Source organism: Pelodiscus sinensis, chromosome 24 (assembly GCF_052426305.1).
Source record: "Pelodiscus sinensis isolate ZL-2025 chromosome 24, ASM5242630v1, whole genome shotgun sequence".
Taxonomy (NCBI): Eukaryota; Metazoa; Chordata; order Testudines; family Trionychidae; genus Pelodiscus; species Pelodiscus sinensis.
This window is the reverse complement of record NC_143075.1, coordinates 8,202,064-8,229,251: the sequence shown is the minus strand read 5'-3', so window position 1 is coordinate 8,229,251 and position 27,188 is coordinate 8,202,064. Positions and strand designations below refer to the sequence as shown.

At 42.3% G+C, this 27,188-nt stretch overlaps 2 protein-coding genes across 14 annotated transcripts in view; both read right to left on the bottom strand.

Annotated features, from left to right (window-relative positions):
- Positions 1-13,014, bottom strand: part of LOC102460020 (cyclin-dependent kinase 11B) — a 43,280-nt gene extending 30,266 nt beyond the window's left edge. For 2 of the 5 annotated variants that reach the window (XM_075906801.2, XM_075906803.2), the window contains exons 1-7: positions 12,859-13,014; positions 8,160-8,285; positions 7,293-7,408; positions 5,960-6,087; positions 4,271-4,409; positions 3,561-3,697; positions 426-548 (exon numbers count right to left, since the gene is read on the bottom strand). In XM_075906801.2, coding sequence (XP_075762916.1) covers positions 426-548; positions 3,561-3,697; positions 4,271-4,409; positions 5,960-6,087; positions 7,293-7,408; positions 8,160-8,270 — 754 coding nt within the window. In that variant the 5' untranslated portion in view covers positions 8,271-8,285; positions 12,859-13,014. Of the gene's footprint in view, positions 1-425; positions 549-3,560; positions 3,698-4,270; positions 4,410-5,959; positions 6,088-7,292; positions 7,409-8,023; positions 8,081-8,159; positions 8,286-8,777; positions 8,938-12,858 lie in introns of those variants that run through there. The other 3 variants (XM_075906802.2, XM_025182663.3, XM_075906804.2) reach the window with 3 other exon arrangements.
- Positions 13,015-19,980: 6,966 nt separating this feature from the next.
- Positions 19,981-27,188, bottom strand: part of SLC35E2B (solute carrier family 35 member E2B) — a 62,464-nt gene continuing 55,256 nt past the window's right edge. For all 9 annotated transcript variants that reach the window (XM_075906201.2, XM_075906199.2, XM_075906200.2 and 6 more), the window contains one exon: positions 19,981-27,100. In XM_075906201.2, coding sequence (XP_075762316.2) covers positions 26,854-27,100 — 247 coding nt within the window. In that variant the 3' untranslated portion in view covers positions 19,981-26,853. The remainder of the gene's footprint in view (positions 27,101-27,188) is intronic.

Sequence of the window (27,188 nt, the reverse complement as noted above, 5' to 3'; positions counted from 1 at the left end):
CAATTCGTTTAACTGGTTAACCAATTAAACAGGATTTTGCATCCATAGTGGCTTCCAGATGGTAATGATTTTGATTAAGTAGTAAACAGCTGCATGCATGGACATAATTACAGGGAAATATCTGTTGCTCAATAGTCAATGTGCCAAAGCTCAGAGGAACACACACCCCTCAGTAGAAAAGGGCAAAATTAATAAGCATTTCTCAAGATTTTAAAAAGAAAAGGGGTCCCTGCAAACATCAGCAAAACTTCCAGATAACCTTTTATTTGCCATTCCTTGTCCATACTTTGGTACTATTCCACCATTTGTCTCTCAAACTTTCAATACTTTTGAGAAAGTACAATAAAATTCTTCTTAGCTGCCAAAATCAAGCCCCAAGTCTCTGTTTTATCATGCAATGGCATACTACCAAGTGAAAACACTACCTGGCTTCCTGCCATCTCCTTGCTCAAGCTTTTCTCTTTGCTGTCGTAATGGGCTGCGACTCCAGGTTCTTATTTTTACTTTGTCTCCATAATCTTCCCTCACTGTTCTATGATGTGCAGAAACTAGTGAAAAAACAAAAACAAAAACACAACAAAAATGCATTACATTTTTCTGCTATTAATAAGAAACCTTCTCCAGTCATGGCAAGCTGACTCACGCACCATTTTTATTTCTTTTCTAAAAGGAAAACACCCTTAACTGCACCTCCCAAAAAAAAACAAAAAAAAAAACAAACACACACACACACACCCCCACACACACCATGGTGATATTTAATGATCTGGATAAGGACTCACTGTACCATTCTAAAATGGAATGTGGTAATTAAAAAAAACCAATACATACTTGGACTACATATACTGAGACTTAGGGAGAGGAGGTGAGAATCCCTCTCTTTACCACCCTCTCAGACCACATCTGCAATACTGCATTTGTTTCATGATGCTCCTTATCCAAGGCACAGTAGACAAACTTGGGGAGGTGCAGAAAAGAATTACAAGGAAAGGGGCTGGAGGAATTGATTCACGAGTAAATATCAAACACTTAAAAGAGGTGAAAATGGCTAAGCGATGACTAAGTTGGAAGACAGGATAATTGTCAATGACTTCTCGAATGGTGTAAATATCAAGAAGAGAAAGGAATTGTTTAGCATGATGAAAAGGAATACAAGTAGGAGTAACAGGGATGAAATTTAGGCCCAATACTTGGGGAAAAAATTCAGAAACAATGAGACCTACAGGACTATGGAATGGGGATATAAAATCCCATTTAATTGACTAACCAATTAAACACTGTTTTAACAGGTTAACTGATTAAGGGAGGGGGTTGCCAGAGTAGCCCCTGCCTGAGGGGTGCCCAGGTCCACCGCATGCTCTGGCCCCTGTCCACGGGGGGACCCGCTTGCAGCAGGCGGGAGCCGCTCCAGCCCCACTAATTAACCTCATCCATTAGGCTTACCAGTTATCTCTCCACATCCCTACCATATTTGATCTGAGGAAGTGGGTCTGGCCCACGAAAGCTCATCATCTAATAAACCATCTTGTTAGTCTTTAAAGTGCTACATAGTCCTGTATTTTGTTTCAGCTACACCAGACTAACACGGCTACATCTCTATCACTCTTCTAAAGAGAGCAGTGAAAGATATCAAGCATTTTCCCTTCCATTGCCTTACAACAACATTCACACACCAATATTTGCAAAACTGAACTAATTTTTTCACTTTTTGGTAAAAAGTTTTACAAGTGGATTCCCATATTCTTATAACCTGTTTTCCCACTGGCCAAACACCCTTTGGTAACATTCTACCTGCACACTTTCCTCCTGACATTTCAAGTGACTATGAATATCCTCTTTATTTCATGTCCTGAATTGCTCTGAGCTGTTTCACCTCAGAGGCAGATATGCATTCTTTAAATTTATAAAGTGTGTGAGAGAACTTGGGGATGTAAGATGCCACATAAACATCATACATTTCATACAGAAGCCTTATAAGAAATGTGAAAAGTTCAATCTTTCAACTGCAACTTCTAACGACCTCGATTTAGGCAGATCAATCTTTTACCACCACTGTAAAATCTAAATTGGTATTTTAACACTAAAGTCACCCTGCTGTCTAGGTGATTCCTTCCTTCTAGTGGGTAGAGCACTTTATATTATTGAAATATTTTGCAAAATTGAATGAAATTATTATTTAGTGTTTATTTTCTGTATTGTATTGAATATAAACATTTAAGCTAGACTAGTTTGTATATAGTAAATATTTACTAATTCTCATGAAGTTTAAGGGAATACTTAAATGATGTTTAATTTTTTTTTTCGAAAATCTTAACAGATCTATTCATTTGAATTTTGAAAAACGAAAATGATTTGAAGACTTTCTGGTATCAACAATGGGCACAGTATAAAAACCTAAAAAGAGAAACTACCTGACAATACCCTTTTAAGTATATCTGAAGCATGCAGATGTCAAAGCAAATAAATGTTAAAATTCCCATTTTCCAGATTGGGGAAACTGAGGCACAGATGAAGTGACTTTCCAAAAAATTAGTTAGTAACAGACCCAGGAACAGAAACCAGGTTCCCCCAAATTCCAATCCAGTGCTCTGTCCACTATACCACAATGTCTTTCATCCTACATCGACCACAGAATCTGGCATCCATGGTAATCTTTGCCAAAGGATGGTCCAGGACTGAAACAGCAAGAATGCTACAGGGGAGGACTGAGATGCAGTGGCAAAGATACAAGCAAAGGACACTTGCATAATGTCTTAGTGAAATTTTTCTGGTACCAGTCTCATCTTCAGAAGAACCAAATGGATGGACATTGGAAAAGCTATTAAAATGCTAACCCGGAAGCTTATCTATATAATGCTGCACTATCACATGTTTGTGTGCATGTTAAGATGACCGTTCTTTTTCACACTGGAAGCAGAAAGTTCCACACCACGTTGTTTCATTTCCTCAAGTTCTTAAACATTTTATCTTTTGGCAGATCAAGATTTTCAGCTTAGTATAAAATGCAAATGAGAAACCAACAGTATGAGAACTGATTACAAAACATTAGTCATAGTAAGGTAATAATAGCGTTCAACACTGTTAAAACACAAAGAGGGAGTGTCCTTGTTTTCTCTGGTGCCTTGACCTAGGCACAAATCAATTATGCTTAATCACCTAAGGGGATGTAAAATACTCCGCAAACTGGAAACATTTTGGGTCCAGTTGGAACACTAAGTGGAAATCAATGACCAGTAAAAAGCTGATCCTGAAGATAAAGAACAGGTCAGCAAAGGATACAGCATCCACTGAAAACTGTCTAATGGCCTGATTAAATACTAATAGGTCTGAGTTCCACAATACAGAACCAGTTATACAAGATCAGAGACTGTTGCATTCTTTAACCCCCGTACGATGCTGTCCTCTTCTTCATGACTAATAAAGAATCTAGACACTCGCTCGCTCTCTTTTTAAAGGAAACCCTGGCAGTGGCCTATATAAAAGATACTTGGTTTTATCTAAATTCCACTGCTGTTTCAATACAGAACAGCCCCTTATTCTGTTTACACTGAGCTAGTTACCTTCTCTTCTGGCTTCCCGCTCCTTGCGCCTTTCTTCAGCTCGCCTTTCCCGTTCTTTTAGTTCCCTTTGCTCTTTTTGTTGCTCTCGCATTTTTCTCTCCCGTTCTCGTTTTCGCTCAAGCTGCTCTAGACGATCCCTGGAAACATTCATTTGCCTATTTTATAATTCAACTACAAACTGAACTCTGGGCTTCTATTTTTTATTCTACACCTTGTTACTGTTGCAATAATAGACTGCTACGTTATGCGATTTCAAGGCCAACTAGCAACAAAACTGTAGTATGATTGTGTACCTGCCCATCGCCCAACCAGTCCTTCACAGAAGCAGATATTGGCCCTTTAAAACAGATTTGTTCTCATCTGCCATTTTTTAAACCAGCTGGCACCAGGATAAAAGTTTCTACGTTCTATTGGAATTTAAATAAAAATAAGTAGCCTCATAAAGCTAATTTTTTTGAAGTGAGCCTTGGAAGGCCACTGTATTCTACAAAACTGACTTGCTCACCAATTACTTACTATGGCACAACAGCATGCAAAGAAAGATATCTTGTAACGAAACCACTTCAAAAAGATGCTATACGCAGCTGAGATCCAAGCCTATTATACAGCATGTTCATGGGGTAAAGGAACTGTCATCAGACTGCACTAAATTTTGATCTAACTGAATTTCTTCAATGTTATAAAATGAAGGTTTGGCTTTTTTTTTTTACCTCTCCCTCCTGGAATGCTCCCTAGCCATTTCCCTCCTCTTCTGCCTTTCCCATTCACGTCGAGCCTTATCCTGCTCTTCTCGATGTCTTTTCCTACGTTCGTGCTCACGTTCCTTCTCTTTTACCCTGGCATGCTTCCCTAATAAAGATAAAAATAAATGCTGGATTGTTACGGTCAAGATGTTCCTGCTCTTTAAAAGCAAAACAAACCAACCAAAGTAACATAAAGCACTAATGTTATGGGTAGGCCCCTAACAATTTCAAAGCCTTGAAAAATGTCTCACAGACCATGAAATCAGCCCTCCCCTGTGAAATCAGATGTCCCGCTGCTGGGAGCCTGGGGCTCCTAGCTGTTAGTCTGGCCATAATGGGGACGGACAGAACTTATCCTTCCCTGGCATGGCGACCCTTGGTATGGAGATCAGTTCTACCTCCAGAGGCAGAGTGGTACACTGTCACTTCTGGCTGCAGCAGTCTGGGATCTGGGCTTCCAACCTCCTCCCCTCCCCACAGCTCTTGATGTAACTCAGGACCACGTGCCACAGTCAGTGCTTCCTCCCTTGGCAGCTCTTCCCAGGGGCGGGGACTTGCACTCTTGTTGGCCAGTTGGAGCAGCCCAAGCTCATGGCTTCTGCTACCTCCTGATTGGGACAGCCTAGACTTGGAACATCCATTCCCACCCCCACGCCCTGCCACTTCAGCTGGGGCTCGGAGCAGTCCAGGCTTCAGTCCTGTGGCTGCAGCCAGGGCTCATGGCTTCCTTCCTGGCGGTTTCTCTCAGGGCTCAGGTGTGACCTACTAGGAGCTTTTGCCCTAAGGCTTCTTCCAGGACTATGGCACCATTTTGCTGGAGGCCCCCTTCAAATTGGCCAGGAGCCTGGACTTAAACTGTTCCTTGTGTGGACTAGCTGCTAGGAGCCCCCTGCTGAGGTACTCCAAGCAGCATGGGGGAAATCCTACTGAACTCCACTTCCTCAATCTGCAGAAAGTTGGGAGGATGCTGCCTTCAGAGCCCAGCCGTGAAGGCAGCACAGAAGTGAGGGACAGCAATCTTGGGAGCCAATTACAACAAGTTGGTAACCCTCTCCATGACCCTGTTGAGTCAGGACATCCCTGGTTACAGCTTCAGTTATAAATAGCTGAAACTGTGAAAATGACCAATTTTAAAATCCTCTGGTCATGACATTGAGCAGTATAGACTGAATAAAGTTTACCAGTAACAGAAAAGCAAGGTTTATTGTCACATATTACTTTATAGCAACAGCATGCTAGGAACTTCATGGATAGGTATAAAGACACAGGGTTCAATCCTATACCACCCGAGTCCATGGAAGTTTTAACATGTACTTCCAATGTAACAGGATCAGACTAACGGTCCATGTTGCAATATGGTTTCCTTCCTCTAGGATGAGTGAGGAACCAGACATGCACACAAACTCCTTAACTGGATTAAATGAAACAGAAGAAATTACCGAGCAAGAATTCCTTAGAATTTCACATCTCATATTCAAATGTTTTTACTCCATTTCCTCCACCCTGGCTTCCTGATCATATCCATCTGGTATGTTGACAACTAACTCTTTAGGATCAGCAACTGACATTCAGTATGATTGTGCAATTCCTTGCAGAATGTGCCCCAATGTGCTTGACCACAAAGAACTAGCACAATATTTTAAACAGCTACCATACCTCCTTCTGCTGAATGACTCCGATGTCTACGTTTCTCTTTCCTCTTCTCATCTTTCCTGTGATGTGCTTTTTCCTTTCGCGACATTTGCTGGGGTGGTTTGATAGCCAAGGAATCATCCTCCTCACCTCTAAAGTGCAATTTATATTAACAAAAGAAAGTAATACGTAATTTATGACAAGAAAGTACGAATTATTGCTTCTTTTCCTCCCTTCGTGGGAAGGAATAAGTATTTATCTAACAATAGCATTTATACTTACATATTAGGGATGTTAAATTTAGTTTAATCGACTAGTCGATGAGCGGGGGAGCCGCAGGGGGCTAGTTCCTGGCCCTGGGAGCTAATCCTGCTGCAACTCTGCCTTTTAAATGTACTAAGAGCCTGCCGTCTCTTAATACATTTAAAAGGCTGAAGCGCAAGGGGAGGGGGAGGAGGGAAGAGAGAGAGGAAGAAGGCTGGCACGAGCCAGGCCAGCCAATTCCTGGCTCATGCCAGGTCCCCTGCTGTATACCAGCCTTAAATGTAAAAAGGTTGAAGCACAATGGGGGGGCCTGGTGTAAGCCAGGAATCGGGTGTCTGGGCTTGCACTGCCCCCCGCCTCCCCACTGAGCTCCTGATTTTTAAATGTATTAAGAGCCGTCAGCATCTGGGACTGCACGCAAGCCAGGAATCAGCTGATTCCCAACTCACACCTGGTTCCCTCTACCCCACTGCCTTCCCTGACCCCCGTGTTAGTCGAGGGACTAGTCGACTAACTGATAAGCTTTTGCTTATAGGATAGTCAACTAGTCGCTTAATATCCCTATATGGAATAGGGATGTAAGTTGTGATTAATAGCTAATTGAGTAGTCGATTAAGTTGATGAGGAAGGTGCTCACTACCCCCGCTGTGACGCTCCAATTTAAATGCAGTAGGAGCCAGGCTGCAGACAGCTGCAAGCTCTTACTAAATTTAAAATACAAAGCCGCAACAGCCCGAGCCAGCGCGAGCCAGGACTGCTTGCTTCCGGCTCATGCCAGCCCAAAGCTAACCCCACTGCTGGGGAGGGAGGAGAAGAGACTGTGTGTAGTTGACTACTCCCTTACATCCCTACTTCCATAGCTCCTTTCATCAGAGGAGTTTGGCGCAAGCTGCCAAATATTAATAAGCCCTCACAACTCAAGCTCTTGTTGGGGTAGATTGGTATTGTTAAATTGCTTTTAACACATGGGTAAACAGATAAAAGAGTTCAGTGACTTAAGGTAACTATCAAATAGAACCCAATAGAATATTTAGACTTTATTTCTTCTAAGGCCATTTCTACATCCAGAAGCATTATTTTCCTCTTTTCCTACCTATCTTCCATAGAATCTTCTCTTCTGTAAGGTGAATTCCTGATTGTTATCTCCATACGATGATCTCTCAGCTCCCCCTCTTCAAGGGAATCCCGCTTTGAATCCCGATCATCAGACTATGGTGAAAGGGGGAAGGAAGAGTAAAAACAAGTTGCAGTTTATTTCTCTCTTCCACGGAGTCGTTTTTAAAACTGATTTTTAACTCCACAGTTGACACTAAAGCCAAATGATTTATAGGACACAAAAAACAGTGGTTTATGAAATGTACAGACTTTAACTATAGCTTTCACACAGTCAAACGCAGTTAATATACTGTAATATCTGAAGCAGTCTATGAAAGTAAAACGAGCCTACAAAAACTCAGACTACGCTAACTTATGGTACTTTTTTAAAGATAAAACTTTTCAACACACAATAGACAATGACACCTATGCAACCCCTTTTAATTGGAATAAACAAAAGTTATCTAGGGCAAAACAATATTAATCATTTTACAAAACTGGTCCAATACTTTTTCTGTTGCAATCAGGAAGTTTTTAAAAACAGGAGCACTATCAAGACCAAAATAGTCTAAGCATACTGCAACTAAAGCTTCCAATTAACCACACTGATTTCTCAGACAATCTTTTTCAACAACTGTGAAGCAAAGTAAAAGACCAAGTGGGTTATCAGTCAGGTTTTAAGGGAGCACATAATTTTGGTAAGCTTTGACACTTAGAGATAGTGCTCACCTGTTAAATATGGAAGTACAAAAGAACTTCATTGATAGTGATAGAGGAAGCCTTGTTCTAATGGAAAAATGAGGGGAAAAAAAATTAAACCTCCTCACTTCAATTAGAACTATTTATTTACAAAAAGACAGCTTACATTTTTTATGCGTTTTATCTCTGCCTTCTCTTCTTGCTCCTTCCTTCGTTTTTTTTCCTGAAGAATTTCATCTAAAGTTTTCACTTTCCAAGAGTCCTTTTCATCACCCATTTGAGTCAGAACAAACTGAAACAGAACACCACATTAATGGACATAGAAGTATTTTTGAAATATTCTATATTCAATGCTATTGGTTACATCAACGAGTTAGTTAAGTTTTAAATGAACTTTTGATATACAAATAAACATCTAAAAACTATGATATAATGTGCAAAGTTTCACAAAACCTTATGTAAAAGGTCATCAGTTAGCATTTGACTAAGATACACCAAAATAAGCTTGGTTTAAAATACAAATATTCACACGGCTTTTGCAACCATTTAATTAAATTAATTTAAAAACCAAGTTAAATCAGTGCAACTTCTGCAATAGTGTTTATCTTGCCAGTCATGATGATTTAAATGAGCTAGTCTTATGACTTATTAGTTTATCTCTGTGAAGGTGTGTGGGAAAGTAATTTTCTGGGGTTGCTCAGTTATTTATGAAGGCTTTGGGTCCCATCTGTCCTGGAGATGCTGTCATCACCAGCGCACAGTCCTTCCACAGCAGTTCACATACCACATCGTTGTTTGGCAAAAACCTCTGCTCTTTCTGCTTTTTTCCAAATTAATTTGACAGCAGCTAGACTGATAGTCCTCGTTTTCTGTTTGACGAGCATCACAGACATAGCAAGGCCATCAACCATTTACATGCATTGAGTCTGCCCAGAAAACACACCCTGTAATTGAAAGGATAATTCTGTCTTCAGTCCCATTCAATGCTTGGCTTCTCTGCTAGACAGTTATAAAAGAGTCAGCACCAGCAGTGGGTACATCTCCACCAAGAACTGGACTAACACCAACTAAAGGTTGAACCTCTGTGGTCCAAGACACTTTGATTCAGCAACATCTATGGTCTGGGAAAACCACGGATGTTGCTGGACCAGAGAGCCCCAGCAGCAGAAGTTGCCAGCAGCTAGGAGCAGAGCCAGCCAGTGGAGTCAGCAGGGCAGCGGAACCCTTGGGGAACCAGAGCCTGCAACCAGCACGGCAGGGAAGTAGGCACACTTCCAGAGCCCACAGGACCAGGGGAGGCAGAGGCCCAACAGGGCTGCTAGGGCCATCAAAGGTCATGAGGCAGAAGAGGCTGGGGCCTGCGGGCCACAAGCAATAGCAGGATTGCCAGAGCTTGAGGTGCAGCAAAGCTGGTGGGGCCACGGGAGCTCACAGAGCTGCCGTAGCCAGGGGACAGTGGTGCCAGGGGGCTGGGGAGAGGAGCCCAGAGGGGAGGCTGTCACTCTCCCTCAGACTTCCCCAGTCCAGCAAACTCCCATGTCCAGGACTAGTCAGGTCCCAAGTGTGCTGGACCAAGGAGATCCAACCTGTAATCAATTTCATTTAGTCAACATAATGGCCATCCAACTGTAGCAACAAATCTTGGTCCTCTTCAATCTGTTTTTATTCCTACTTTGTACTAGTTTCATCTACTGCATATATGAAGCCTCAATTACAAAGTGAACAAGATCCGGTCAGTAGCACAACTTTTAAAATATATTAAGGTAATTAACCAATTTGAAATGCAGTTAAGGACAGCATCCATAGTATAAACTTTAAAAAAATTTTACAACTATGGCCAAGCCCTCCTAAGCAGGATGTCCTCAGCTAAACATGAGGATTTAAAAATTAGTCAATCATAGTGTACATTGTTTACATCTTTACATGTGTATGTCAATTTTCAGAGGCACACACCTGTAGAGGCTAAGTTCATAAATAAAGTCCCACTAGAAGAAGTGGATAAAATAGTCACAAAAATTCAGAAGTGCTCAATATGTGCCTTTTGGGAATTTGTTGCAAAATTGAGCATTGTTTTGCATCCATGTCTATCACCATAAAACAAGCAAAAAATCATTTTCCACAGAGAGGGGTATGTGAAAATGAGCCAGATGAAGCTACAAAATGTCACAAAATATGCCCTTGTTTGAAGACCTGGTAGACCATAGCCTCTTTGGGCTTTGATATCCAACCCACAGTTAATCTGAATAGGTCAGAGAAGAAAATGAGACACTCTCTCTCTCTCATAAATGAATAAAGATATCCTGATTTTAAAAGTTGCTTATTCAATTGTACTATATTTAAATATTTTTTTAAGTATGGCAGCAAGGGCTTCCAAGAAAAAGAATGAAAAGGAGTCTCTGCAGGTTGCCTGGGCAGAAATTACTTGTAGTGTATTTAATGACTTTGTGGGGATGGTAAAGAACAAGAACCTTTCCTCCTTTGTAAAAAGCTAGCGGAAGCGACAACACAGCCCCATGATGCTATGATCCTCTTGCGGGCTGAGCTGCTTCAGGCCTTGCCTACACTGGAAAAATTTACCATATTTTCCGGCGTATAGGGTGACTGGGCGTATAAGACGACCCCCTATTTTTTTAATTAAAAGATAGGGTTTCATCTTATACCCCAGCGCCCCTCCGCCTCCTTTGCTCCCGGTGTCCCTGGTCTGCTGGAGATGGTCCCCAGCAGACCAGAGGCACCGGGAGCAAAGCCGCAGCAGCTTTGAAAGCCTCGGGGGAAGCTGGCGGCGGGGCATCCCAGGCGCGCCTGGGCTGCCCCCCCGCCGGAGCCCCTCCGCGGCTTTGAAAGCCTCGGGGGAAGCCGGCGGGGGGGCAGCCCAGGCGCGCCTGGGATGTATACCCGGCGTACAAGACGACCCCCGATTTTTGGGGGATGTTTTTTAACATCAGAGGTCGTCTTGTACGCCGGAATATACGGTACTTAGAATATAAGAATAGCCATACTGGATGAGACCAAAAGTTCATCTAGCCCAGTATCCCATTTTCTAACAGTGACCAATGCCAGGTGCCCCAGAGGGAAAGAACAGGTAATCATCAAGTGATCCACCCCCTGTTGCCTATTCCCAGCTTCTGGCAAACAGAGGCTAGGGACACCATCCCTGCCCATCATGGCTAATACCCAGGGCTTGACAAACCACCGAATCTAATCACCCATGGCGAGTGGATTTCAGCCAGTCACTCTGTGCACCCCATTCACTGGCACTGCGCATGTGTCTGGTGCATGTGCAGTGCAGGGCTGGTGAGTAGCTCTCGCCGGGGTTTGTCAAGTCCTGCTAATACCCACTGATGGACAGATCTTTCATGAACTTATCTAATTCTTCTTTGAATCCTGTTATAGTCTTGGCCTTCACAACATCATCTGGCAAGGAGTTCTATAGGCTGATTATGCATTGTGTGGAAAAAATACTTTTGTTCTAAACCTGCTGGCGGTTAATTTCATTTGGTGATCTCTACTACTTGTGTTTTGAGGAGTAAATAATAACACTTCCTTATTTACTTTCTCCACACTAGTCATGGTTTTATCTCTATTTTTCTGTCAAATCCCCCCTTAGTAACCTCTTTTCCAAAGTTAAAAGTTCCAGTCTTATTCTCCTCCTCCCCGGCCAGGGCCCCCTTTTCTTTTTTCCACCTCCTCCACCAGGGCCCCTTCTCCCTCTTCTCTCCCCCACCAAGGCCCCCTTCTTCCTCCCACCATCCACTGCAGTATAACTGTCTCCAGGAGCTGGCCTGTGGTGCGCGCCAGGTCCAGCTCTAACCCTGGCAGCCAAGCCAGGCCCAGCTGGGGCACATGCCAGGCACAGCTCCCGGGCCCACCTTTCCCTCCATGCACCGTGAGGGGCTAGGCCCAGCTTCCCCATCTGCCGGGAGGGCGCATACTGAACCCAATTTTCCCACTGGAAGATTGTGCCAGCGCTGGGCCTGGCTTTCCCTGTGGCTGCTGGGGAGGAGAGGAGAGAGCTGAGCCGCAGGCAGTCCCAGCCCTCCACATGGACCCTGGGAGTGGGTCAGGCATGTTCCTGTGCAATGCAGAGTGATGTGATGATATCACACAGTCATCCCACAGGAAAAACTTTTAGGAATAGTGACACAATTTGCCAGTCTTACCTCAGTGTTTATCCCTTCCTCCAGATCATTTACGAATATGTTGAACAATACTGGGCTCAGTACATACCCCAGGTAACACCACTCCATTCAGAAAACAGACCATTTGTTTCTTATCTTTTAACTAGTTGCCAGTCCATGAGAAGACCTTCCCTTTTATCCCACGGCAACTTACTTTGCTTAAGAGCCTCTGGTGAAGGACCTTGTCATAAGCTTTCTGAAAAGCCAAGGACACTGCACCTAGCTTGTCCACATGCTTGTCGGTCCCTGCCAGTCACGACTAAGCCTCACAGCTACGTTTCAGACCCCTGTGATGGGGAGGTGGCTGGCACCGTCCCAAGCAATTCCCTAATACACGGGGACTCTATTATAAATTCTGAGCGCGACCCCCGGGGTCCCCAGTTTCTCCCCCAAATTCCCCCCCATCACCTCACGCTCTCAAGAGCCTCACTCTCCAGCTCACCCCCATTTCATTCGGCCTCAGCCCCACGACTCCCACGCGCCGCCTCGACCCCGCCCGGAGCCTCACTCCTCACCAGGCCCCTCAGCCTTCAGAACCAGGAACAGGAACCCAGCCGCGTGAGCCCCCTCCCATCACTCAGCACCTGGGGCCCCTTCTCCCTCCAGCCCTTGGCCCCCTCTCCTCCGAGCGAGCCCCGCCACCAGCACAGGGCCCGCCAGGCAGACGTGAGCTGCACCCCCACTCACCGCCAGCACCACCCGCCGCCGGACACTCAAGAGAGAGGCTGCAGCGCCAGCCAGCGCGGGACAAACGCGTCACTTCCGCTGCCCGGCGCATCCTGATGACGCACTCACGTGAGTGTGGCGTCGGCGCCGTCAAGCGCGGGAGCGCGCATGCGACCAATCTGAGAGGCCGGCGCGCGACGGCGCGGACGGAAGTCCCTGGGCCCGGCGGGGTAGGGGCGGAGCGATGCTCGCACGTAGGGAACGCGCGCCCCGCCCCCGCTCTCCCCCTGCAGGCTGTGGTGAAGCGCTAGGCTGCTGCTAGGCTGACGCAGGCGCAGTTCTGTTGGCTGAGAGCGCTTGTCAGCTGAGCGGTGCTGCTGGTCGCTGTCACCCGCGGGGGATGGAGCCGTGTTAGGCTGGTCTTGCTGAAACAAAAGACAGGACAAGGCAGCCCGTTAAAGACTAAAAGGAGGGTTTATTAGGTGATGAGCTTTCGTGGGCCAGACCCACTTCCTCAGAGCAAATAGTGGAAGAAAATTGGCACGACCATATATACCAAAGGTTACAATAAAAAAAAGTGAACACATATAAAAAGGACAAATCAGATTTTAGAACAGAGGGGCTGTGTCTACACTGGGCCACTTATTCTGGAAAAGCAGCCGCTTTTCCGGAATAAGCTGCGAGCTGTCTACACTGGCCGCTTGCTTTTCCGGAAAAGCAATGATGATCTAATGTAAAATCGTCATTGTTTTTCCGGAAAAACTATGCTGCTCCCGTTCAGGCAAAAGTCCTTTTCCAGAAAAACTGTTCCAGAAAAGGGCCAGTGTGGACAGCACAGTAGCCTTTTCCGCAAAAAAACCCTGATCGCGAAAATGACGATCGGGGCTTTTTTGCAGAAAAGCGCGTCTACATGGGCACGGACGCTTTTCCGGAAAAAGTGCTTTTCTGGAAAAGCATCCTGCCAATGTAGACGCGCTTTTCCGGAAATACTGTTCCATTTTAAGCATTTCCGGAAAAGGGTGCCAGTGTAGACGTAGCCAGGGAGGGATGGGGGGGAGATTAATGTCTATGAGGTAATGATATTAGAGGTGATAATTGGGGAAGCTATCTTTGTAATGGGTAATGTAATTAGTGTCTTTGTTAAGACCTAGGTGTAAAGTGTCAAACGTAAGCATGAATGACAGTTCAGAGCCTTCTCTTTGAAGTCTTGTGTAAAGCCTCTTTGAAGCAGGATGCAGGTATTAAGGTCGTTGAGACAATGCTCAGGCTGGGTGAAATGGCAAGAAACTGTTTTTTTCTTTGTGAAACTGTCTGATGTCTGTTTTGTGTGCATTGATTCTTTGGCGAAGTGTCTGAGAAGTTTGTCCAATACAGATAATAGATGGACACTGTTGGCACATGATGGTATAAATTATATTTCTGGATGAGCAGGAATATGTGTTCTTGATCTTATAACTGAAATGGTTAGGTCCAATGCTGGTGTCAGCAGAGTAAATATGTGGACAGAGTTGGCAACAGGGTTTGTTGCAAGGGAAAGTTCCAGGGTTGGTATTAGTGTGGTATGTCCTGTGGTTGTTGGTAAGAATCATCCTGAGGTTAGGTGGTTATCTATAGGAGACTATGGGTCTGTTTCCCAGAGCCTCTCAGAGTGTAGTATCCTGTTCCAGTATAGGCTGTAGTTTATTGATAATGTGTTGGACGGGTTTAAGTTGGGGGTTGTAGGTGATGACAAGTGGTGTTCTATTGTTGGTTTTCTTGGGTCTGTCTTGAAGTGGCGCCCGCTGACAACCTGGGCCGGCCCCGCCCCCGGTGCGCGGGCACTGGAGGCGCCGGCTCCAGGAGCGTGACACGCACCGGCACCTGCTGCGCGGCGCTCGGACGGCCCCAGCCCCGGGGCACATGCGGGCGCGCGGCGCTGGTGCCGGCCCCAAGCACGCGGCTCGGGCGGCGGCGCCAGCCCCAGGCCCACGGCACAAGGTGCTCAGGCGGCCTCAGCCCCGGCCCTGGGGCACATGCCGGCGCCGGGTGCAAGGGCATCCCCACCCCTGGCGTGCCCCAGGACGCACGGCCCCGCCCTCGGGCGTCCGGCACGTGAGTGGCCCCGCCCCCAGGCGCCCGGGAGCCTCTAAAGGTTGGGGACCACTGAAGTAGATGGTTTGTGGGTGTTCGTCTGACTCTTTCAATTTGTTTATTTCTCCGGGTGGGTAATTGAAGTTTAGGATCTCTACCAAGCATTTATAAAGCATATATATGGTCACCTGCGGGGGAAGGCAGGCTCGCTAGCCTGCGTCTACCTGTGGGGAAACTGAGGCACAGAACCCCGCCGTGGGGCACGTGGAGGAGAAAGGAGGCAGCCACAGATCAGCCTGGCTTCTAATTTATACGTAGAGTCCTGCATGGATACAAAATTTATATCCGCAAAAATAAATCCCAGATGATCCTCATTGACATCCCTGCATATAAAGCAGGTATCTGCAAATTTGCAGGATTCTAGGTACAAAATGTGGATACACATCTGCATCTACAAAAATGAACCTTGGATATCCACAGATCTGCCGGGCTCTCTAAGCAGAGCTTTGCAAATCCAGAGCTACTGTCTTTATAGCCTCTGCTATCCAGCTTTCCACAGCTCATTTTTGCAGATACCACTTTTGTATTTAGAACCCTAAAACTGTCCAGGTATCTGTATCTCTGGATGAGGATATGTATCACTCATTTTTGCAGGTGTGGATACAAATGTATCAGCACTGGGCTTTATATTATAAATACTGGGCATGCTGCCTCTCTTCTTGCAGTACCATTAAGGAATTATTTGTACCTCCTGCTATTTTCATTAAAATGATTTAACAGTTCCAGGTGTGTGCCTCCACACCGTGACATTTCTGAGCCAACTTGCTGGGTAGGAAAACCCAGTTCTTCTGCATTCCGTCTTTTTACCTTTTAATTACCTGATTATATTTGCAAGATGAAACCTGACACATTATAAACTGTACTTCTCACTAATTTTTGAATGTTAGAAGTAGAATTGAAGGCTAAAGACCCTAAAGCTTAAATTGATTATTTTTCAGTAATCTATTAAAATTGATGTATAATATTTATTTATTTTTATTTAGCAATATAAGTCACATTTTAACTTGTGGCTCTGTAATGAGCTAGGAGGCATTAATTACCTCCAGTATACCAGCTAAAATCAAGTCCTGTTTATTGTGGCTTGGAAATTTACAGAAAACATGACTGTGACCATAGTGAAAAAAAACACAACTGGGAGTCTCATTGGAAGTGTCAAGAGAAGCCAGAACAGAGTACTAATACATTCCTTATAATAAAGGTTGTCATTCTGACAGAGTGCCTCTACCTTATTCCACTTCTATTGCACATATTCTCTGTCCATAAATTAAACAACTTCAGGTTCCAGAGCCATCATCTTTCATCAATGTTAAAGATTTTTATATTTTAAGAGCAGAAGTGACCATTATGATCAAACATTCTGACTTCTGTCATGAAAATATACCAAGAATTTAACCAAGAATTTCTTGGATCAAGCCCAAGTTTTTGTTGAAATAGAACAACTTCTGATGAGCTAGAACATCACTGTTAGACATGATTAAATTTACAAAAACCAGGACATCCAAGTAATGCTAAACTCTAAAAATAGAGCACATACATTTCATACATCAAGGAATTCACACTAGAAGGCAACACATTGAAACAAGCGCTACAAATTCTGACACAATGGTGTGTGGTGTCTAAATCTTGAAAACAGGCATTCTCAAGAACAAACAGCAGATGAAAAATAACAGATTAAGAAATGTTATGATGATAAACATAAAAGTGGATTTCATCTTAATTATACAAGGCTTACCCAGCATTGCTTGGGTCCTTAACTCAATTATGGGTTTTTTTAAATGAAAGGAAAAAGGAATAGAAGGAAATTGTATATGCTTTATTTAGATTGTCTTTTTAAAAAGTGTTATTTTCAAAGTTAATTTTTGATTTCTTTAAAAAGAGATTGTTAAAACATTTGTTTAATATTTTTAGTATAATTGTTAAATGCGAATTTTTCCTTCATCCCTATGAAACAGGGGTGGCTAACCTGTGGCTCCAGAGCCACATGCAGCTTGTCAGAAGTTAATATGCAGCTCCTTACATAGGTACCAAATCCAGGGCTGTAGCTACAGGTGCCAACTTTCCACTGGGCCAGAGGTTGCTCACTGTTCAACTCCCAGTAGGCAGAAGAAAAAGGAGGCAGCAGCACTGACCTGTGAGGCTGCCAGTGGGCGGGATGTGCCGAGAGTGGTGGTGGGGAGATGATCGGGGCTGGTGACATATAACTGTTGCTCTTGGCAATGTGCATTGGTAAATTCTGGCTCCTTCTCAGTTTCAGGTTGACCACCCTGCTATAAACTCTTAACATGCACAATGTTTTAATAAAAAGGGGTGGTAGTCAATTTGGTTTCCAATAACATTGTCTTATAGTTTTCAAAACTTATTGATGTAGCTGTGCCAAAACAGAACACTACTCCAAATGTCTCTATTTTATTTCTTTTCAGCAAGGTTTTATGGAGAAGCAATCCTATTCCAGGTTCATCCTATTTTTCTGGCTTATCTTGATTCACTCTCTTTTAATGTTCACTCAAGTCAATTTTGAGGGCTGTACTTGGTTTGGTGATCCTGTCTTTTTTCTGTTTGCTTTTATGAGAAGCAATCCCATCCCAGGCACAACCCATTTTCCTGGCACAACCAAACCCTTACATTGCTTTATGTTATAAGAGGAAGCCATATACCAAATTTGGTGGTTCTCTTACTGTTTGATCAAGAATTTCTCATAAACAGACAAACTCTCCAAAATATAGAGCCGATTAGAAGATATACCCAGCATTGTTTGCGTCCTTAACTCAAGTAATTTTTTCTTCATTTAAATCAGTGCACAGGGTTGGAGGGGGATCTGTCTGCTCCAGGGTTTACCTTAGCCCTATCTCACTCTGGGTGGGTCTAGACTACAGGGTTTTGTCGACAAAAGTGGCCTTTTCGACAAAACTATACCTGCGTCTACACTACTGCCGAGTTTGGTCGATATAATGTCGACAGAACTCAGCAGTTTTGTCAACGGCGGTAAACCTCATTCTATGAGGAATAACGCCTTTTGTCGACAGAAGGAGTTATTGCATCTACAGTATCCTTTGCGTCTACGCACTCTTTGTCGACAGTATCTGTCGACAAAGCCTCCGTTGACAAAAGCCTGTAATCTAGACGTACCCTCTGTGGCTAATGCAGCTCCCGTAGGCAGAGCCATGGGAGAGGTGCATGTCCCTTGACTGAGGGACAGACACAAACTCGCTCAAATATATGATAGAAGACTTATGTGGTGTTACCTGGGTTCTTCAGGGCAGGAGGCAGGAGCTGTTGGAGGGGCAGGAGTCAGGGCAATGCCATGGAGATGGGGGTGGGCAGGAAGCTGGAGGCGCGGGAGGTGCAGACATCGAGGTGGAGGACTGAGGAGAAGCTCAGGACAGGAGACTGGGGATATGGGAGGGTGAGAGAGTGAGGCTTATGGGCTCAGGGTAGAGGCTCCTATCTGGAAGGGCTTTCCCTGCCCCTGATCCTGGCCTGCAGGGGCTTCCCCACATCTGGAAGGGCTCTCACACTACCTTCCCCCACCGCACTGTGGCCAAAGATTGACGGGGGAAGAGTTTGGGGCAGCGGGGTCTACTTACCCAGTCTGGTGGCAGAGATGGTGAGGCCTAGCTCCAGCTGGCCACTCTCTTGGTGGCGCATCTGCCCCCAGTGGTCACTTTGCAGTATTGCAGCCCTCCTCTCTGCCCCCTCCCTTTCCATGTTATGGAAAACAGTCCCATCCGGTTTTCCAGGCACAACTAACCCCTGACGTTGCTTTAAGAGGAAGCTGCACACCAAATTTGGTGGTCGTAGCTCTTACCCTTTTAGGAGGACTTCTAGGACAGACGCACAGACAGACAAACTCTCCCAAATATATAGCAGATAAAAATTAGTACCATCAACAGAAGGGATGTTGATAGTTTTTCAAAGCATTTTGAGACATTAAGCCTCAGAAACCCTCACGCCAATGAGCTATAAATGTTAATTTTATATTGCAGATTGGCAAAATTGTTAAGGTGATAAAGCAATTTGCCAAAAGCCACAAGGCAGTTCAGTAGTAGAAATGACACTGCAATCTAGAGATGTAATAGTGCAGTTGATTAATCGATTAACCAATAAGCAAATACTTATCGGTTAATGCTTTAGACTACATGCATTCTCCCTCCACCCCCACCAGTACATTTTATAGCAGGCTGGCTGGACAAGGGTTGCTGCCGCCTCTGTATAAGGCAGCTGGTCCGCAAGGGGAGCTGGTTTTTAAACTGGCTCCCCAGCAGACTAGCTCCTGCCTGGAACCTGGGAAGCAGCAACGGGCTCCTCAGGAGTGAGGCCGGAGCACACTGGCTGCTGGCCCTACCCCCAGGGACTATAGAATAGTTGAGTAACAGGTGAGAATTGATGAGGTTAAATGACTATTCAATTAACCAATATTTAACAACCCTAATGCAATCCAGATTACCTTAATTCCTAGCCACAGATGCTAATCCTTAGACTGCACTCTACTCCCACAGCCAGCATTTATAACTTAAGAGTAGCTCTACACAAAGAGAAAGGACCTATAGCATGACTACAGCTGGCTCAGGTGGGGCTCAGGCTGTGCGACTAAAAATTGCTGTATAGACATTAGAGCTCAGACTCCAGCCTGAACTCTGGGACCCCAAACCTTTGCAGGTCCTAGAGCTCATACTCCAATCCAAACAAACCCAAGTATTTACATAGCCCCAGTGTCTGAACCCTGTGAGCCAGAAATAGCTGACCCAGCCCAATCACAGCATGTGTGTTTGTTTTTTAAATCCCTTTGTAGTCATACCTAAGTCCTGACTTGTTAGCTGCTCTACTTACTAGAATACACAGTGTCTCCCACCTTCCCCGGACAGAGATTAACACTGTCCAATAGAAAAAAGCTGGTTTATTTCCCCATCATCCCCAGTACACCCCAGGTTTGGGAATTTCATCTGTGTTATCAAGTTACAGTTAGGGAACAGTGAAGAAAGTTTTCATGTGCATGTAAATAACCACACTCACAGGCAAAAACACGATGGCTTTTTATTTTTTTCTTAGACAAAATAATAAAAACATTATGATTCCTTATTAATTTTACTTATTCTGGAAAAGAATAAAAACAACGATGTTGAATGGTGTCTGTCTGTATCATACACAGGAACAATCATGATTGGTATCCACAGGATCAGATATTTATTACAGACAGAATGAACAGCTATATTTAACTGATTATGCACTAAAGATTTTTTTTTAGAAAGCACTACTTTACATAAATACTGGAATTGAAACTATACAAAATAATTACAAAACACTATGTACAGTGTATTTCAGTTCCACATTCAAAGTTTGGTAGCAAATACATAAAGGTTTGGCCCTGACATATAAAAAGCAATTAGAGCTATTGTGTATTCAAGTTTCTCAGACACTAAGACATGTCATTTATAGGACTGCTAAATGGTGAGTCACTATCCTTACCTAGAGTAGCCAGACATCCTGGCATTATTGGGACTATCCTTTTATTGGCCGACAGTATACTTGGTAAATGGACCATTTAGTGCTCACTGCCAGCACTGAAAAAGCAATTCACCGATTCTTTCTCCTGCTCAATAACTAGTTAGCCACAGCTTGGCTTGGCAGGTGCTGAACCATGGTAGTTTTCTGAGGCTTCTGAGAAGCTTTGACTTTACTGAAGTTCAAGAGCAGAAATTCTCTCAAAGTGGATGCTTATGACCTTTTCTGGTATCCCACTCCTCCTCCACTTCTTCATCCATTACTGAGAATAGATAAGTGATTTGATTCTCTCCTAAAAAACAGTGAATTGGAAGAGGAGCTGCCCAGCTGGTGTAGAGAGTCATATTTTCTTAGGGTACGTCTAGACTACAGGCTTTTGTCGATAGAAGTTTTGTTGACAGATACTGTCGACAAAACTTCTGTCGACAAAGAGCGTCTACTCTACATTCAGTTCTGTCGACAAAGCAAGCTGCTTTGTCGACATGGTAGTGTAGATGCAAAAGACAGTTTACATGCAATAACACCTTCTGTCGACAGAAACTCTGTCGACAGAAGGCGTTATGCCTCGTAAAATGAGGTTTACCAGCGTCGACAAAACTGCTGAGTTCTGTCGACGTTATGTCGACAGAACTCAGCGGTAGTGTAGACGCAGGTATAGTTTTGTCGACAAAAGTCCACTTTTGTCGACAAAACTCTGTAGTCTGGACACACCCCTAGATAGGGTTATTAATTTGACTAGCAAAATGTTGTTCTAGAAGCTCCGTTCATTTAGTAAACCATTGCTTAAGCTTGCTAGAAGAGACTTAAGAAGGTTTATGAGTTATTTGCACAAGACTAAGCCACAACTGCAAGGTACAATTTTTTTTAATGTGAATTGCCAGCTCTGTGGCTTTTGCAGCCTTACTGCCTCACTGTCATTTTAGCAGAATAAGACCCTCAAATCAGACAACTGTATACAATGTTATCCATAAAGTGTATGCAAAAAAAAAGGACAGGTGTTCATGTTTATATAACTGTAAATTCCATGAGACTCAATGCTGGTTCATGCCTCAAGATTGCAGTGAAACTAGCTTACCAAATAAAAATCTGGCTTTTTAGTTCATATGGACCTACCTACTCAGTGGCTAAGATAATGTCTAATATCCATTAAAAAATGAACAGGAGCTACCTATGTGATAAGTTAGAAAAGAGAACTGAGGATGGAGTTGAGAGGGATAAGCACAACGCCTTTACTGACACTGTAAAGAATCCTTAACATACAGGTGTTTTTTTTTCATGATCTCCAAAAGAAAATCACACTGTACCATGCTGCAAAAGAAAAAAAATCACTTTACACCACTTTGTGATTCCATTATCATTCTGGTTTGAAGTTTATGTTGAAAAGCAAGGCTAAACATCAACCCCAGTTTTGAGGCATCATGTTGGACAATGTAAAAGTGGGCCTGGGAACACTTTCACTCCTTAAAACAAACATAAGGGTGGTTATCGAGAGATGAAGAGAGAACAAGAGAAAAGAAAAATTGACTTTTTTTTGTCAGGACACATATCCCTAGCTATTGACTTGAGGGGAAACTGACAGCATCTCTACACACTGAAAGACAAAAACTCAGAGAACAACACACAGAAAAAGGGGGAAACTCGGAGTAAATGTCAGGAATAGGCCAAATACATATTTGAATAAGGAATTCAACATGAAATGTTCACAACCTAATTACAATTAACCCAACATTTAATATCCACGGGGAGATTTTTTTATATATTTATACACACACACACGCACACAAAAAATCACGGTCTGCCAGCAGCTTAATTAACTACGACTTCAGATGGTAGATTTGTAGTTTTGAGAATAGTATCATCAGTCAATTATCAGAGGGGTAGCTGTGTTAGTCTGAATGGCTCGCTAACTACATAAGCAGCTTCTCCTCTCTTGGAATTCACACCTCCAGATCAGCTACTAGAAGTGGGCTTCATCCTCCCTGATTGGATCCACCTCGTCATCTCCAGCCTGATTCTGGCCTGCATATTTATACCTGCCTCTGGAAATTTCCACTACATGCATCTGACGAAGTGGGTCTTTGCCCACAAAAGCTTATGCTCCAACACTTCAGTTAGTCTATAAGGTGCCACAGGATTCCTCGCCGCTTCTATCATAGTCAATGTACATAATGCAGAACTTTTTTTTTTAAATCTGCAAGTCAGTTGGTTTCTTCAGTCACGCGTGTGGGGAAGGAGGGCTTAAAATAAATATCTGCCCTAACCTGCTGTGATTTGTTTGCTCTGTATTTATCTAATTTTCAGTATCACTGTCCTTGCCAAATTAGCCAGGTTTAGTTGAAAGCCCTATGCCATTTGAGAAATCCAAGGCTATATATTTATTCTGATGCAGTAAAATAAGGATATGCCCTTTGGTTTTCAAACAAATGTATTATATTCTTTGGCAACAGGAAATTTGTCACATTTTCCAAAGAGAAAACATTAGAGAACTCTGTTCTTGGAGTTTAATGAACCTCAAAGGCCTGACGGTTAAGCTACGCAATGATCCAAATCCAAGCAATCACTGTGTGCAGTCCATCTATTTTCCTTTTAACAAAAAAGCCTATGCAACCAAAAAAGCTGGCAGTGAAAATAATGCATTGGGTAACTTCTATCAGGACAAGTTATAAAAAAAATGCTGTTATTAAGCTACTTGCAGAACATCTTAAAATGGCATGTTTTGGAACATGTGTACGTTCTATAAAAATATTGTTTTAGTACACAATTATTGACAAATATTTACCTTTATGTAAGCCGAGAAATGATATTGGTCTTTGATATGGTAAATTCTTGGCAGATCATCAAGCCAGCTACTGGAGGGCAGAACTTAAAATGAGCTAGATCTCACACAGTCCACAGCTTTCCACATTACCTATGACTTTGCATCTACATAACATTTATTAGAAATCTGGCTGATTCACATAGCTCAATATCTAGCTAAATAAACTATCACAAGACATGGAGCTACAGATCTATTTATCTCCTGTGTGGATGAGAAAAATTAATAGAGTCTGGAAACATATTCCAAGTGGTTATGTGAAGAATGTGTCCAATAAATTCTACCAACAGTGCTCAACTTATTTTACGGGATAGATGTCTTTCGTCTACACAGACTCTTCTGAAGCTAGAATGTTGTCAAACAGAGCTCTAAGCTTAGTTTTTTTTCTCTCTAAAGGGATCTAGACATGCAGTATAATTAGTAAATAGGTCTAAAGAGACAACTATTATGGCAAGTTATATCTAACAGCTAAATGGAAACAGTTATATATTGCAACACGTCCAATCTATATTAATTACTGGATTTTTAAATAATGATACAGACCCAGTATCCCTGACCTTACAGCACAGACTACTCTCCAGATCCTTTAATATAGACAGACATAAAGCTAATAAAAGCATTAATGTGTGTTTGGTAAAAAGGATTAATACTTCAAGAATATCACCTTAGTTTTATTTTTCATTCCCAATTTTTACAGCCCAATCCCCTACTGCATCTTATGTGTGTTTGTTACCTGTCATTTAATGTTTGCTTTACTGGAGAAAAGCATTCATTGTTTGCAGTTGGAAGAACAATTTCTTTTATATTAAAAATCCCATATGAGTTAGCAAATCCATCAGTTGTAAAGTACACTTTAGATATTTTAATTTTACTTTAACAAGTTTTAGTTTTTAATGACAGTACCTACTTAGTCTATTTATTCAGTATTATTCTATTTATTTATATAGCAATAAATCGGATTGTACCAGACAGCAAGATGCTGTATTTGTGTCTGGTATAAGTTAGGACGTGCCTATGGCATGACACACCTGCATTAGGACACTGATTTGGGTTTCAATAACATTAGGTAGCTGCCATATGGAGAGAGGCCTATGCTGTAATCTTAATATAGGCTCAGCAGATATTTCAGATAGGAAGAACTTATATGAAGTGATTATATACTCATTATTGAGTTTTTCATGATGCTTAATCTAACAAAGTATCATAATTAGTATATGCATAAAAAAGACAAATAAAGCATTGGCAAACCAAACACTAGAAGTCTGAAGTTGGCTTAGATTGCACATAACACTAGGAATTATAAAAATCTATGGTTAAACATCTTACAGACAAGTTTAGCAAAAATTAACGGCTTTAAAACATTCTTCAGGGTATATGTTTGGAGAAATAATATGAAATAAACAAGTTGACATTTAATAAGGACAAATGCAAAGTACACTACTTAGGAAGAAATAATCAGTTGCACACAGAATGGGAAATGACTGTCAAAGAAGGAGTACAGCAGAAAGGATCTGGTGAGGTGAGTGAATCACAAGCTAAATATGAGTTAACAGCTCTACTCTACGTCAATCATAGGCCACAGCTGGAGTACCGTGTCCAGTTCTGGGCACTTTCAGGAAAGATGTGGACAAACTGGAAAAAGGTCTCAGAAGAGCAATAAAAATTATTAAAGAACTAGAAAACATGACCTAGAAAAAAACGGAGTTTGTTTAGTTTGGAGAAAGAAGACTAAAGCGGGAACATAACAGTTATCAAGTACATAAAAGATTGTTACAAGGAGGAGGAAAATAATTGTTCTCTTCAACTTCCGAGGACAGAACAAGAAGCAATAGGCTTCTTAAATAGCAGCAAGTGTGGTTTAGTTTGGACATTAGAAAAAACCTTCTCCGGGAGTGGTTAATCACTGGAATAAATTGTCTAACAAGATTGTGGAATCACCATCATTGGAAATTTTTAAGAGCAGGTTCAATGAACACCTATCAGGGATGGTTTAGATAATACTGAGTTCTGCCATGAATGCAGGGGACTGGACTAGATGACCTCTTGGGTGCCTTCCAGTCCTATGATTGTATGGGCTGTATTTGGGTCATATCTAAGAAAGCAATTAGAACAAACAGTGATAATTATACACTGCTTAAACACTGAAATTAATGGGACTATTCACAGTGTGTCAACTTAAGCACATGGTTTGACTTTGCAGGAGCAAGATCTATGGAGCATCAATTTCTAACAGGCTATTTCCCAATTTATCCTTGACAGATCCATGCTTATGCTATCAAACCTGTAATCTCACAGGTGAGAAATAATTAAAGATTATTATTAAAATTATATTTTCTGTTGTAATATTTTTCTTCCAGAAATCTCCTGTAGAGCTTTTACAACTATTGTTGCACTACAAGCATGCTTTTTCATGTACATATTTGCCTTCTTCATAAAGAAGAAAGATTTAACATTTATTGAAAGTGAAATCATAAAAATGAGGCTGCCACGTTCTACTTTTTTTAACCTCTAAAAGCACTGGGTTTTTAAATACAATATCATGCAAATTTTTAAAAACTGACTTAAAAAAAATCTGTCAGAATATTCTCAGTTTAAGGTTAAAACTCTACCTTTCAATTCTATCCACTCTCTCTTCTTCTTATCACTGTAAGAGGACATAATAAAATATTTGAGCACAACAGCTAGTGACAGTTTTACCCCTGGGGCTTCAAGAAGTCTATTGCTTTTTTTTTTTTAACACTAATTTACAAATTTAAAAAAATCAAACTTTTTCCCTCTTGCCTCAAAAATATTTTATGGTAAATTACAATGCAAAGGAAACTTTTATATTTCTAAAATTAAGAGAGTACTTACTACAGAAACGCTGATGATGCCTCATTTTTTCTGAAAATTTCCAGTGGTTTTTGCCTGATAGCAACTATACTTATTTGTATTGACTCTAGTTTATAAGCATGTGTGTGTGTTTCAGTTTTGCAGACAGGTGAATGTGGTAAGTACCCAGGCAAATTGTAATGCTCAAATTATTAGAGAATTTCAAAGGAAAGCACAAAGTCTCTTTGCTGGCTTATACTCAAGAGTAGCTGCCCATTTTCATGGTTTACACCAATAGCTGTGTAAACAAAAATGATGGATTTTGTCTTTCAAAGTGCTTTTTTCCAGATCCTCATCATGTGCACAAGTAGTCTATGATGTTTAAGAACAGTGGCAACTAGACATTTTTTTTTATGCATTAGTATCATCCTACTGCAAGCACATACAAAACACGGATTGGTCATCTTATCACATTACTGTGGTGGGGCTGAGGGACAAGTGATTTTTCCATGTGACACTGAAGTTTTATCTCCAATATAGTCTTGTGGTTTATTTGCAGAGTCAACAAAGGAAGATGAAGTCAATGTATACCATGTTAGGTTACTTTTTGTCTCTGTTCTATGTGTCATTTTCTGGTAAACCAGGTATTTTCCTTTTCTCTCTGCAACAGAATCCATCTTTTTATCCACTGTGAACTCAAAGAAATGAACCATTGTTTCTCTGAGCTATATCAGGTTGTGGTGGAAGAATTAAGAGCTGGATCAATCATATGGCTTTAAGTCTTTGGATATTAGTGGCGCAATATCTTCATTTGTGCTCTGTGAGGGTTGTGAGGCTGCTATTGCCAAGCTTTGTATTGTTTCTTGCTGATGTTGCTTTGCCTTATTATATAGCAATACACCAATTGTTACTAGAACTGTCCCAATGGCTGAGAGGCTTGTAATTTTGTTACCAAACACAATAATACTTAGCCAGATGGACAATGCATGCTTCACAGTACTAGCAACACTGAAACAATAAAACACAAATATTAAGGAATGAAAGGCTCTGACATTCACCACACACAATATATTCAGGATGCTCCATCACACTTGGA